This window comes from Panthera uncia, chromosome E1 (assembly GCF_023721935.1).
Source record: "Panthera uncia isolate 11264 chromosome E1, Puncia_PCG_1.0, whole genome shotgun sequence".
NCBI classification, from domain to species: Eukaryota; Metazoa; Chordata; class Mammalia; order Carnivora; family Felidae; genus Panthera; species Panthera uncia.
Genome location: NC_064814.1, coordinates 5,236,317 through 5,250,084, shown reverse-complemented (window position 1 = coordinate 5,250,084; position 13,768 = coordinate 5,236,317). Strand labels below are relative to the sequence as shown.

Here is a 13,768-nt window from a genome sequence, read left to right as displayed (position 1 = left end):
TTGAGTGTCCGACTTCGGCTCAGGTCATGATCTCACAGCTTGTCAGTTCAAGCCCCGCGTCGGGCTCTGGGCTAACAGCTCAGAGCCTGGAGCCTGCTTCAGATTCTGTACCTCCCTCTCTCTCTGCCCCTAACCCACTCGCATTCTGTCTCTGTCTCTCTCAAAAATAAATAAACATTTAAAAAAAAAAAAAAAAAAAGGATGTGGTGTGTACACACACACAGACACACACACAATGGAATATTACTTGGCAAACAAGAAGAATGAAATCTTGCCATTTGCAACTACGTGGATGAAACTAGAGGATATTATGCTAAGCGAAATTAGAGAAAGACAAACATATGACTTCACTCATATGAGGACTTTAAGATACAAAACAGATGAACATAAGGGAAGGGAAACAAAAATAATATAAAAACAGGGAGGGGGACAAAACATAAGAGACTCTTAAACATGGAGAACAAACAGAGGGTTGCTGGAGGGGTTGTGGGGGGACGATGGGCTAAATGGGGCATTAAGGAATTTATCCCTGAAATCATTGTTGCACCATGTGCTAACTTGGATGTATGTTACGAAAAAACAAATTACAGAAAAAAAATTTTTTTTAAACAAGCAAAAACAAATTTTACAAACCTTCCCACAAGTATCAACTCATTATGTTGTACACCTGAAAGTATGTGTTTTATGGCAATTACATCCCATCCCAAAAAAGAAAACAAAAAACAAAAACTTCCTACAAAGAAAACTCCAGGCCCAATATTTTCACTAGTGAATTATAACAAGTATTTGAGAAAGAAAAATACTGATATGACATAAACTCTTTCAGAAACAAGGAAGGAAAATCTCCAAACTTGTTTTATGAAGTTGTGTGTAACCCTGATACCAAATTCTGAAAAAAGACATTATAAGCCACTATTCCTCATTAAAATAGATGCAAAATTCTTCAATACTACCAACGGAAATCCAGCAGTCTGTAAAAAGTACAGTAATGTATCACAGCCAAGTGGGGTTACCTCAGATATACAAGATTGGTTTAACACTGAAAATTAACCAATGAAATTCACTATCTTAACATTCTTTTTTTTATACAGTTTACCCATTAACTTTTTTTTAATGATAATTTAACTCTATTTTTTATGTTTTAAAATTTACATCCAAATTAGTTAGTATATAGTGAAGCAATGATTTCAGGAGTAGATTCCTTAGTGCCCCTTCCCCATTTAGCCCCTCCCCCCTCCCACAACCCCTACCATCTTAACAATCTTATCTTCAGCCTTTACTCTCCCAAATGGAAATTTTGGTGGTTTTGGGGTTTTTTTTGATGTTTACAAAAAACATCCTCATATGGCTCCTTCTCTCCCTTTGATTTCTTACACCCTCCAACACTTCACCATATCCCATGGAATAGCAATTAAAAACCCATACGATCTTCCTGGCGTACCTGCACATTACAATTTTCACCGGCAGTGGGTCAAGCCTTATGTCAGGTTTTCTAATGACCCAACCTGACTGAGGTGCAGCTACATTTAGCAGTGAAAGCTCGCAGAAGCCGGGGCAAGAAACCTTGGCTACTTATCCTGACTTACTCTCAAAATAAAATCCTAGGCCAGCTCTCTGTGGAACTGCATAAAACGTGTCCAGTGGGAAGGGCTCTTTCCCTTGTGTTAAGAAGCACCTGCATGTTCTTAAACTGAGTAACTTTAGGGGCACCCGGGTGGCTCAGTCAGTTAAGCGTCCGACTTTGGCTCATGTCATGATCTCGTGGTTTGTGGGTTTGAGCCTCACACAGGGCCGTCTGTTGTCAGCACAGAGACTGCTTCAGATCCTGTCTCCAGCTCTCTCTGCTCTTCGCCTGTTCTCTCTCTCAAAAATAAACGTTTAGAAATAAATAAATAAACAAACAAACAAATGAATACATAAATAAATTGAGTAACTTCAGCAATGTAAGTAAGACACAAAGGATAATGGATAAATGAATGCTGGAGATCTTTAGAAAATGATAAAATACAACAATGCACCACCTTCACTACTGAGCCTTTATATTATCGCAAAGAGTTACTTACTGAAGGATAGTCTTCTTCTTTTTTTTTTTTTTTTTAATTTTTTTTTTTCAACGTTTTTTATTTATTTTTGGGACAGAGAGAGACAGAGCATGAACGGGGGGAGGGGCAGAGAGAGAGGGAGACACAGAATCGGAAACAGGCTCCAGGCTCCGAGCCATCAGCCCAGAGCCTGACGCGGGGCTCGAACTCACGGACCGCGAGATCGTGACCTGGCTGAAGTCGGACGCTTAACCGACTGTGCCACCCAGGCGCCCCCTTAGTCTTCTTCTTAAGGACTTCAAATACCAGTTAACAAAACATAGCTTATGAAGAAAAAACCCAAACTATCAAATACACTGACCTTTTGCTATCCTTCCACTTCACTTTTTTGGGCACGCACTAACAGAATTTTAAAACAAACATCACCTCCAGTACATCAAGATTGAAAATTCTTTGCTGTTTTTTAATGTTTATTTATTTTTTAAGAGAACAGGGGATGGGGAGAGATAAAAGGGGACAGAGGATCCAAAGCAGGCTCTGCGCTGACAGCAGAGGGCCCGATGCAGGGCTCGAATTCACGAACTGTGAAATATGACCTGAGCCAAAGACAGATGGTTAACCGACTGAGCCACCCAGGTGCCGCAATTCTTTGTTGTTGTTTTAAAAAAATGTTTAATGTTTATTTATTTTTGAGAGAGAGACAGACAGAGTGCAAGCGGGGGAGGGGAAGAGAGAGGGAGACACAGAATCTGAGGCAGTCTCCAGGCTCTGAGCCATCAGCACAGAGTGAGTTCGATGCAGGGCTCAAACTCACGAACCGCGAGATCATGACCTGAGGCAAAGTTGCCACCCAGATGCCCCAAGATTGAAAATTCTTAAGTTAGATAACTTTATTCAATCAAAAAAAGAGATCAAACATACCTATTTTTAAGTCTACGTGGTATTTTTCACTTTACACAATTTATCCTACAACAGTAATCCAAAATACAGAAAAGTCCATCCAGTTTTCACTGCACCATCGTTTACAGTGCTTAAAAACTGTACAGAATACGAATGCCCAGATGTGCCTTGATTAAACAGCATTTTAAAAAGCGCACTTGCCATTATCTGTGTATATTAAAACGGATATTAAGTAGAATACACTTAACTACACAAACGCAAACACTGGCAATGAGGTGAGAACACAGGACTGGCACGTGTACTGAGATGACGGACTCTGAATACAGCTGACCCTTGAACAAGGTGGCAGTCAAGGGCGTGGGCCCATGAAGTCAAAAATCCCAGCAGAACTTCCGACTACACAAAAACCTAACTACTAAGAGTCTCCTGTTGATAGGAGCCTCGCCAATAACATAAACAGTCTACGAACACCTATTTTCTGTGTCAGATGGGAAATACTACATTTTCCCCCTTTGTGCTTGCCAAAGCCTTTTAATTTTCCTTCGTCTTTTCACAAATATCGAACAAACAATTATAATTTGTAGAGCTACTGAAAGCATGGTCCCTGGACCAGCAGAATTAGCACCACTTGGGAGTTTATTAGAAAAACAAATTCTTGGGCCCCAACGCAGACTTACTAAATCAAAATCTCTGAGGGGTGGGGCCTTGAGTATGTTTTGTTTTGTTTTGTTTTAATCACTGTATTATCTTTTTCATCATGGTAAGCGTACTTTTTAATATTTATTTACTTACTCTCTACACCCAACATGGCACGTGAACTCACAACCCTGAGGTCAAGAGTCACAGGCTCCTCTGCCTGAGTCAGCCAGGCGCCCAGGTACGTGTACTCGTTGATCCCTGTCCTCCTTTTCACCCATCCCACCCCCGCCACCTCCCCTCTGGTATATACTGCATTCTACATAGTACAGTCTCTGTTACATCCTATATTCTTATAATAAAATAAGTCAGGGGAGAGAAAACATTAAGAAAGCCGTACAGAAAATATGTTCAAAGCATTAGATTTATAAAAAAAAAAAAAAAAAAAAAAATCCACATTGGGGCACCTGAGTGGCTCAGTCAGTTGGGCGCCCAACTTCGGCTCAGGTCACGATCTCGCGGTTTGTGAGTTCGAGCCCCGTGTCAGGCTCTGTGCTGACAGCTCAGCCTGGAGCCTACTTCAGATTGTGTCTCCCTCTCTCTGCCCCTCCCCTGCTCACACTCTGTCTCTCTCAATAATAAATAAACGTTAAAAAAAAATTTTTTTTTTTTAAATCCACGTACAGGTGGACCTGCCTGGTCAAACCTATATAGTTCAAGGATCACCTGTATCTTTTTTTTAACCTATTCGAGGCTGGAATAACGTTGTTATTTTCTTGTCAATACTATCAAACTTTTGGCCAATCTTGAACTGCTTTAAAAGGAGTGGCTACTGGGCACCTGAGTGGTTAACCATCCGAGTCTCGATTTCAGCTCAGGTCATGATCTCACAGTTCCTGAGTTCAAGCCCTATGTCTGGCTCCACATGGTCAGCGCCGAGCCTGCTTGGGATTCTCTGTCTTCCTCTCTCTCTGCCCCGACCCTGCTTACTCACTCACTCTCTCTCAAAATAAATAAATAAACTTAAAAAAAAAAAAAGGAGTGGCTATGATCTAAAGATCCAGAAGTCGACCCTTCACGTATACTAACACCTGAGTTTAAGAGTGGTCCTTTTAAACACATACACAAAGCTGAACTAGTCATCACATGACTGAAATGATCTTCAATTTCAAAAGCAATGGCTTCACATGCAGTCATAAAATGCTTTCACTTCATCTAATTTAATTCAAGTTAATTTCACAAATAAGGCAAAAAGATCTTCCCCCAGATGAATTTTTATTTTCTAATTATGTGTACAAAGCAGGAGAAAAGATAAATTCAGATAAAACACCACTATTCCTTCTCCTCCCACTAACTACTGAACTGGAGACGATTCCCCTGCCAAGGACTCTTTCTTTTTTTTTTCTCCCGCTCTCCCTCTCTTTTTCTTTTCTTTTTTTTTTTATTTATTTTTGATAGACAGAAAGAGATAGAGCACAAGCGGGGGAGGGGCGGAGAGAGAGGGAGACACAGAATCGGAAGCAGGCTCCAGGATCGAGCTGTCAGCACAGAGCCCGACGTGGGGCTCGAACCCACAAACCGCGAGATCATGACCTGAGCCGAAGTCAGCCGCTCAACCGACTGAGCCACCCAGGCGCCCCTCTTTTTCAAGTAGTCTCCATATCCAGCATGGAGTTCAACGTGGGGTTTGAACTTGTGACCCTGAGATCAAGAACTGAGCTAAGATCAAGAGTCAGATGTTTAAACGACTGAGCCACCCAAGCACCCCAAGGACTATTTGTTTCAGTGAAGGTTCTGCTCATTCAGTCTTTCCCAGGGAACCAGGACTCTGCTTGTATACTGCATTAAGTAAGATTACATTAGCTGTTCATCAAAGCCAAGTTAAATGATCCTGCTACTAGCCTTCCTGGTACACGGGAAAGTTCAAGGAACATGAGCTTTGGAGTCAAAAGGGCAAGATTTTTTATTTTCTTTTTTAAGTTTATTATTTTGAGAGACACAGACAGCAGAGGAAGGGCAGAGAGAGAAGGAGAGCGAAGAATCCCAGGCAGGATCCATGCTGTCAGCATGGAGCCCAACATGGGACTTGAACTCACAAACTCTGAGATCATGACTGAGCTGAAACCAAGAGTCAGATATTTAACCTACTGAGCCACCCAGGTACCCCCCACCTTTAAAAAAAAATTTTTTTTAAGTTTGTTTATTTTGAGAGACCAAGAGAACAGAGGAGGGGCAGAGAGGGAGAGGGAGGGAAAGAAAAAATGGCATGGTTTTAAAGGCAAGCACTGTTTTCCCATCTGTAAAATGAGAGTATTACCCACTCCATAGAGTTAAAAAGGTAAAAACACGAAAGCTTTAGACAGTGTATCTGGGACATTAAGGAGGACCGTTCCCCTCCTTTGGTCATCTCTGGGGTGTGTCTGTCCAGGTGACCACTGTGTATTTTTAAATTTTGTGGACTGATGTGTAAGACCATGGAAAATCCTTACAACATGCTAAGAAAAACAGGATATAAAACTGGATCTCAGTATGATTTCAACAAGTAAAAATAATACTTGAGATCTTTTATAAGTATAAAAAAGACTAAAAGGAAGTACATTGTCCTTTTTATCAATATAATGCAACATCAATGAAGGTATATGGGAAGTGGGACTAAAGGTTGATCTCTTAAAAAAACATTTCTCTTTTCTAAACATTAAGCTAAATAACTTTTTTAAATTAACAAATGTTAGGGGCGCCTGGGTGGCTCAGTCGGTTAAGCGTCCGACTTCGGCTCAGGTTATGATCTCACAGTCCGTGAGTTCGAGCCCCGCGTCGGGCTCTGTGCTGACAGCTCAGAGCCTGGAGCCTGCTTCGCATTCTGTGTCTCCCTCTCCCTCTGACCCTCCCCCGTTCATGCTCTGTCTCTGTCTCAAAAATAAATAAACATTAAAAAAAAAAAAAATTAACAAATGTTAGCTTTTCTTCTCATTTGCCTAATATACGTCTGTGGCCCTATTCCCAAGGAGCCCCCCACTTAACTCGCTCCTGGGCCACTCCCCACCCAGACTGCAGCCTGAACCCCAGCCCCATTACCAATGACGCAGCTTACCTCTTCCGGCACATACCGCCTTGAAACAAAAGAATGAACCCAACTACATAATCTATAGGATCGCTACCAGAATCCTAGTTCAGAAGAGATACTACCACACAGCAGTGCCGATGAAATGCTCTCCAAAAAAATTTCTCGATCTTTTAAAAAAAAACAAATCAACTTACTGCTATCGTTCTAGTCTCCTGCTCTTTCAGCAAATGGAAGGGAAACAAGAGGGGCAATATACAACATAGAGACACAAAGAAATTCTTCCACTGTTGAAGGCTGCCCCCAGCCCAAAGTAGCTGTTTTGGAACAAGTCACCTAAAAGTCTGGATGCTTAAAACAACTCACGAGCACAACGAGCAAAGCACTCCTACGTACGAATCATTCAGGGTGCAACAGTTTTCTGCCACGTGGCAGGAAACGCCCCTGGTTCCTGGGGAGGCTGGAGACACATTCAGCAGCCTGTTTTTTTTTTTTTTTTAATGTTCTTCACCTCACACAGAGGAAGAGCTCCAAAAAGGGCCTTCCTCGTAACTGTCTACTTTGTAAAAACCCAGATCGCCAGGATCTCTCATCTTTTGGAACTTATTTGGTTGTTCACACCCATAAACAGGTGACAATTATGTCAGTAAGCACATCAAGTATACCGCTTTACATGAACATTACGTACACGCCACATGTACAACAAGATATTCTGGCTTACCTAGGTGCTCCTGAAAAGGCTCAGGAACAAGAGGTGGCCCCTTTAGGGACAGAAGGCTAGGACAAGAAGTCACAACAGCTAAGCTGCTGCACCACCTACTGGGCTGGACGGGACTCCTTGCATTAAGCCAGCCTCTTACTGCTCCCATTTCCACGTCCATAGCAGCTACTGCCAATTTCTGTGCCCTCTCTACCTAAGAACTCTTCTCCAAGCCCAGCCTTTACAAAAATTTGGTGACCAAATCCCAAATAGCATTGAGATGAATTTTTTGTTTGGTGAGAAATGAACACCAAGAAAACACTACACCTGGGGGCGTCTGGGTGGCTAAGTAGACTGTATCCGACTCTTGATTTCGGCTCAGGTCATGATCTCACGGTTTCATGAGTTGGAGCTCCTTGTTGGGCTCTGTGCTGACAGCACAGACCCTGCCTGGGATTCTCCCTCGCACTCTGCCCCTCCCCTGCTCACGCTCTCTCTGTCTCTCTCAGAATAAACAAATTTAAAACAAAACAAAACCAACCACGACACCTTAAGCACGCAAGGGCAACCTCAGACGCATACAGAAGAGAGAACAGGCACTTCCTCCTCACCTGAGCAATGGCTGCTTCGTTATCAGCCAGTCCCAATAAAAAGATCCTCACTTTGTCGATCTTCACCGGAACCGTCCTCCCTCTCCACTCCACTTCACTCATGGTGGCTGCCTGTTTGGCTCGAGTCTGAGTGATCAACGCCTGGAAAGGAGTTTTAAAAAATTACAGTTTTAACTGGTGATGGTTAAAGTAAGTAGAAACTACAAGCTGCCTGTTTCTATAATCAACACGGTTCACTTTCTAAAGCAGAATATAAATTGTACTTAAATAATTCCTCCTTGGTTATCATCTATCTTAGCTTACAGAAACTCAAACATTAAAGAACATAACTGAAGGGGCGCCTGGGGGGCTCAGTTGGTTAGGCGACCGACTTCGGCTCAGGTCATGATGTCACGGTTTGTGAGTTCAAGCCCTGTGTCGGGCTCTGTGCTGACAGCTCAGAGCCTGGAGCCTGCTTCGGATTCTGTGTCTCCCCCTGTCTCTAGCCCTCCCCTGCTCACGCTCTGTGTCTCCCTGTCTCTCAATAACAAATAAACGTTTGAAAAAAAAAAAAAAAAGAATAGAACAGAACAGAAGGTTAAAAAGAGCAACACTGGGGTGCCTGGGTGGCTCAGTTGGTTAAGTGTCTGACTTCAGCTCAGATCACAATCTCGTATTTCATGAGTTTGAGCCTCACATATGGCTCTCTGCTGTCAGTGCGGAGCCTGTTTCAGATCCTCTGTTTCCCTCTCTCTTTGCCCCTTCTCCATTCGCACTCTCTCTCTAAAATAAATTTTTAAAAATAAATAAAATAAAATAAAATAAAATAAAATAGGGGCGCCTGGGTGGCTTAAGCATCCGACTCTTGGTTTCAGCTCAGGTCATGATCTTAGTTTCGTGGGTTCAAGTGCCACATCAGGCTCCATGCTGGATTCTCTCTTCTTTCTCTGCTCCTCCCCCCACATCCACTGTCTCTTTCTCAAAATAAAATAAATAAACTTAAAAACATATATATTCTTAAGCATCCAACTTCAGCTCAGGTCATGATCTCACGGTTCACAGGTTCAAGCCCCACGTCGGGCTCTGTGCTGAGCTCAGAGCCTGGAGCCTGCTTCAGATTCTCTCCCTCTCTCTCTGCCCCTCCCCCGCTCACACTGTCACTGCCTCCCTCTCTCTCTCTCAAAAATAAACATAAAATGTTAAATATATATGTATTTTTTAAAGTACACGAACACAAATCTACATATATTAATAGCAATTACACCGGATGTAAGAGTATAGCTTATTTCTTTTTTCTGGACTTTTTCAAACCAAAGGCTTCACAAAAATGTACGGACCAGATTACCTCCAATTTTTCAGCCAGGAGGCCCTCAGTGCCCCCAGACCTCAATCTCATCTGCATGAGTTCATTGATAGCCGACTGGTCCCCTGAAAAGAGAGAGAGGTGTTGAGTGGAAAATCCTGAAGGGTCTCTTCTCTTGAGAACCACTAGATTCAACTCCACGGTCTTCCCATCGCGTGAGCACATTTCAGTGAATCCCAAGTCCTTTGACAAAGCTCTGGAGGAGCACACACGTTGGCAGGGTGGAAACAAAGCACAGGGATTGCCTTCTGCAACTCTAAGCCAAGCTGATTTCAATAGCTCTACTTTTCTCATTAGCCAAAACCCATGCCACAGATGGATGCAAGGACAAGGGAAGAACGGAAGTTCAATAAATCCTCTAGGCTCTCCCGGATGAACCACCAATAACCCACCCGTCAAGACAGCTCAGCCCTTGCTCACCAATGTTATATGCACAGTAGCGGATGTTAGGCGAGATCTCCTCCACACGTTGGTTGTACAGCACGGCCTGCTCTTCTGTGAAAGCACTGGCTAGCTTCTCATAGATAGTTCTGCGAGGAAAGAAACATCTGGTTTCACAGCAGCCTTATTTAAGAAAATAAAAAGAACAGTGGCTGAAAACAAAACACGGCCCTTTGAGGTCCTTCTACCAACTATGAGAACTGGCGTATTCTAAAGATGAATGAGAATAATCAATGTTTCTAAAGGGAAGGGAAAAAATTAAATAAATAAATAAAGCAAAAGAAATAAAAATCAAAGAAACTGTACTTTCGTAGAAACAATCGTTAAGTTATCTGCCGCCCGAATGGGACTATGTACAATCAAAACTGGCCATGGTTTCTGGACCGGAGGACTTACTTGCATTTGTTAAAAGCCTCAATGGCAGCTTTCCATTCCTGATGTTCAAAACGCAGCATTCCTGAGAGGTAAGCCGTGTAAGCCTGGGAGGGTGGGAAAAGGGAAAGGCTTCAACACCCACGAGCCGATGCCACAGCTCAGCCTCCTCCACCTGCTTTCAGCTTTGACATCAGGAATACAGACATATTCGGGGTAATTTTAAACAGGAAACTTATGGGCGCCTGTGTGATTCAGTCAGTTAAACATCCGACTCTTGATTTCAGCTGAGGTCATGATCTCACGGTTCGTGAGATCAAGTCCCACACTGGGCTCTGCGCTGACAGCCTAGAGCCTGCTTGGGATTCTCTGTCTCCCTCTCTCTGCGTCTCTCCTCTCCCCCTCAAAATAAACAAATAAACATTTAAAGAAAAGAGAGAGAGAAAAGTTATTTAATAAGATGTAACATACAGAAAATTCATGATGATTCATTTACTTCCCAGGAGAGAATTTCAAAATAAAGAAAATCTGTTTCCTTCATTTAACAACCAGCTTCCAGGCTACGACCTTCAGTATCAGAAGCTGAATGTAAATGTTCAGTGTCTATCACTCTTTAAAAATTCATTTCAGAAGATTCTTATTTTGTGAACTTCCCAGATCTAAGATTCCAGCTTTCCATATCCATTTCAAGAGAAATATGAGTTTTTAAAAAAAAGTTAAAGCTAATTATTAAAAACCAAGAGTTCAAAAACAAAAATAAGAGATGCCAACTTCCCCTTGAAAAAGCAAGACCATGTTTTTGCCTCTCCTATCAATTTAAAACATCGGGAAGCTGTTCTGTTTAACCATAAGGTCGCGTCTCTAACCTCCACAATGAAGGAGGCTGACGTAAAGACACTAACCTGAGCCTCTAACTTGGTCTTGGCATCCACGCGATTGCTCTCACACAAGCGTTCCAATTCCTCTGCGTGCTTCACGGCTTTGCGCAGGCGAGAGAGCAAATGGAACCGTTTTCGGGGTTCGGTATTGGCTTCCTGTTTAAGCTGCATGGCATAGCTCCAGGCTCGCTCAGCGTCCATCAGAACCAGAAGCAAATACCTAAACCAGAGAGAGAACAGGCAAACTGAAGAATGAGGGCCAGGAGCGTGAGACTCAGATACTCTTCAAGACACAATCTTCAGCCTCTCATCTCTTCTCCACGTCCCCCTGGCCTTCCTCCTCAGAGCTACTCTTCTCCTGGTATCAACTATGGCACTCAGTCAGTATCTGACCAGATCTGCCTCCACTTTCTAACCTCCTACCAAACAGGAGATCAAATCCCGCATCAGGCTCTGCACTGACAGCCCAGAGCCTGCTTGGGATTCTCTCTCTCCCTCTCTCTGTCACTCCCCAGCTCGTGCACACGCACGTGCACGCATCTCTCTCTCTCTCCCCCAAAATAAATAAACTTAAAGGCTCTAGAGTAGGTGTTGGCATCTCAGTGCCACCCCCACTAGCTATGTGACTTTGAGCAAAGTACTAATCTTTCTGTGCCTCCGTCTCCCATGCAGTAATACAGGTAACACATTTAAACCAGTCTGGCACTTACTAAGGACTCAGCAAGTTAGCTGATTTATTATGATGACGATGAATCTTTTGTTAAACTACTGCCTTCATTAAATACCCTTAAACATCAGCTTAATCTTGTCTCTTCAAAATAAAGAATCTCACCATCATAAGAGACCCTTCCTAACTTGTTCTCGACGGATTTAACCAATACATCCTGCTGAATCCCACCGTGGTCTCGACGCTCTAGTTTTCTGTGTCTCCATACACCAAGCTCCCAGCCTTTCGACTGTCCAGAGCACTGTAATTCCTATAGTGCGTTCAGACACCATGGCCTGCTGTTTCCCCTCACACAATGTTCTTTCCTCTCACAAATCCCTCAAGGTCCAGCCTCCTCCATGCATGCTTCCTGGCTTCTCCATCAAAAACTCCCAACTAACATCTCTCCTCCAAGACTTCAGAATTCTTAAGAGTAAATGACACACAATATGGTAGTTTCCCTATCTCGCAGTGCTCTGTTTTGTACCTGACTGATATCACAGGCAACAAGGTTCAAGAACTATGCCTCCCCAACTCTTCTACATCTAAGATGGTGCCTCACTCTGTCTTGGCCATATATTAGACTAAGGCACAACAAACATTTTTTTGTAAAGGGCCCAATAGTGAATATTTTAGGTTTTGTAGGCCATATGGTCTCTGTCACAACTACTCTGTTATTGTGCTACCGTAGCACAAAAGCAGCTGTAAACAACACCTGAATAAACGGTGTGGCTGTGTTCCAACCAAACTTTGTAAAAACAGGTGGCAAAAGGGATCTATTTGGCCCACAGGCTAAAATTTCAGAAACTGACCTAGAGACCTCTAATACATACTGCTTGACAGATTGTTCCTTCAGCAAATATTAAGCCTGGCTACATTCAGCACTGAAATATAAAACTTTTCCGGAATAACTTACACACAGCTTTAAGATATACTGGTTTAAGTTAGCCCGTACACATTGAAATTTGCATTCTAGAAACCCCACCTAATAACCACTTAGATTCTAATCACTGACTTTAACATTTAGCATTTCGCCCTAGTTCTTGAAAAAGTTACTGAACCCCTTTGAGCCTCGGTATCCTCATCTTATGGCACAAGAAAAGGAAAAATGCGCACCCCCACAGAGCTGCTAAAATAATCACATCAGGTAATTAAAGAGTTTTGGCACACTAACATATAACTGTTCAATAAATGTGTTAGCCAGAAGTATTTAACAACTACCACTGAGGAGTCAATACCTGTTATCAGTCAGAAGATCTTCAGTTACTTTTTTCCCTGTGAATTTGTGTCTGTTCCCCATCTTGAAGTTGAGAGTTTTCCGAAGGCGTCTTTGTCTACGGGAACAGTAGCCCCTGAAAGAAAAAAACAAAAGTAATTCAGACAAGCTGGTAGCACACTCAACAGCAAATTCTATAATAAAGTCAGAAGTTTGAGGTGTTCTACTTATGGTTACCACTGATATCACACTTCATCTTATAAACATTTAGTGAACTAAACCTGCAGGGCGGTAGGACTGGTGTCACAGAAAACACATTTCAAAGCTAATCTAAGGTGTCAGAAGTCACAATTGTGGAGACCTTTCGGGAGGAATGGCTTGTGACTAGAAGGAGCAAAGGGGAACTTTAGGGATGCTGGTAATGTTGTGTCTTAATCTGGGTACTGGTTACAGGTTGTGAAAAACTCATCACTTTCTGTATACTTTTCTGTATACAAATTATACTTCAATAAAATGATTTAAAAATCCTTCAATAAAATATTTTTTTAAAAGGGGAAGGAACAGATGAAAACAAAAGGGCAAAACGCTGATCACTATAATAACTCATCTCCTTAGTAATTAAAAAACAAAGATAAAAACAAAAACTCGAGTCATAATCTAGTTTAAAACTTTTTCGTGGCTTCCCACCATACCTAGATTAACACCTGACCGAGTTACCCTGGCTTACAGGACCCTACCCATTCTGGCCCTGCTTAGTTCTCCCCCTTTATCTCCTACCTCTCCCCACCTTGCTCAAGCTGCCCCAGCGCTGTTGACCCTTTACAGCATGGCCGACTCCTTAGAATCTGCAGAGTGTTTTGTTT

At 42.5% G+C, this 13,768-nt stretch overlaps 1 protein-coding gene across 1 annotated transcript in view; it reads right to left on the bottom strand.

The window, feature by feature from the left end:
- SRP68 (signal recognition particle 68) overlaps nt 1–13,768 on the bottom strand; it is a 36,468-nt gene that overhangs the window by 19,784 nt on the left and 2,916 nt on the right. The window contains exons 3-8 of the mRNA XM_049635683.1: nt 12,928–13,041; nt 11,008–11,203; nt 10,130–10,212; nt 9,713–9,822; nt 9,275–9,357; nt 7,951–8,091 (exon numbers count right to left, since the gene is read on the bottom strand). Of these exons, the coding sequence (XP_049491640.1) occupies nt 7,951–8,091; nt 9,275–9,357; nt 9,713–9,822; nt 10,130–10,212; nt 11,008–11,203; nt 12,928–13,041 (727 nt within the window). The remainder of the gene's footprint in view (nt 1–7,950; nt 8,092–9,274; nt 9,358–9,712; nt 9,823–10,129; nt 10,213–11,007; nt 11,204–12,927; nt 13,042–13,768) is intronic.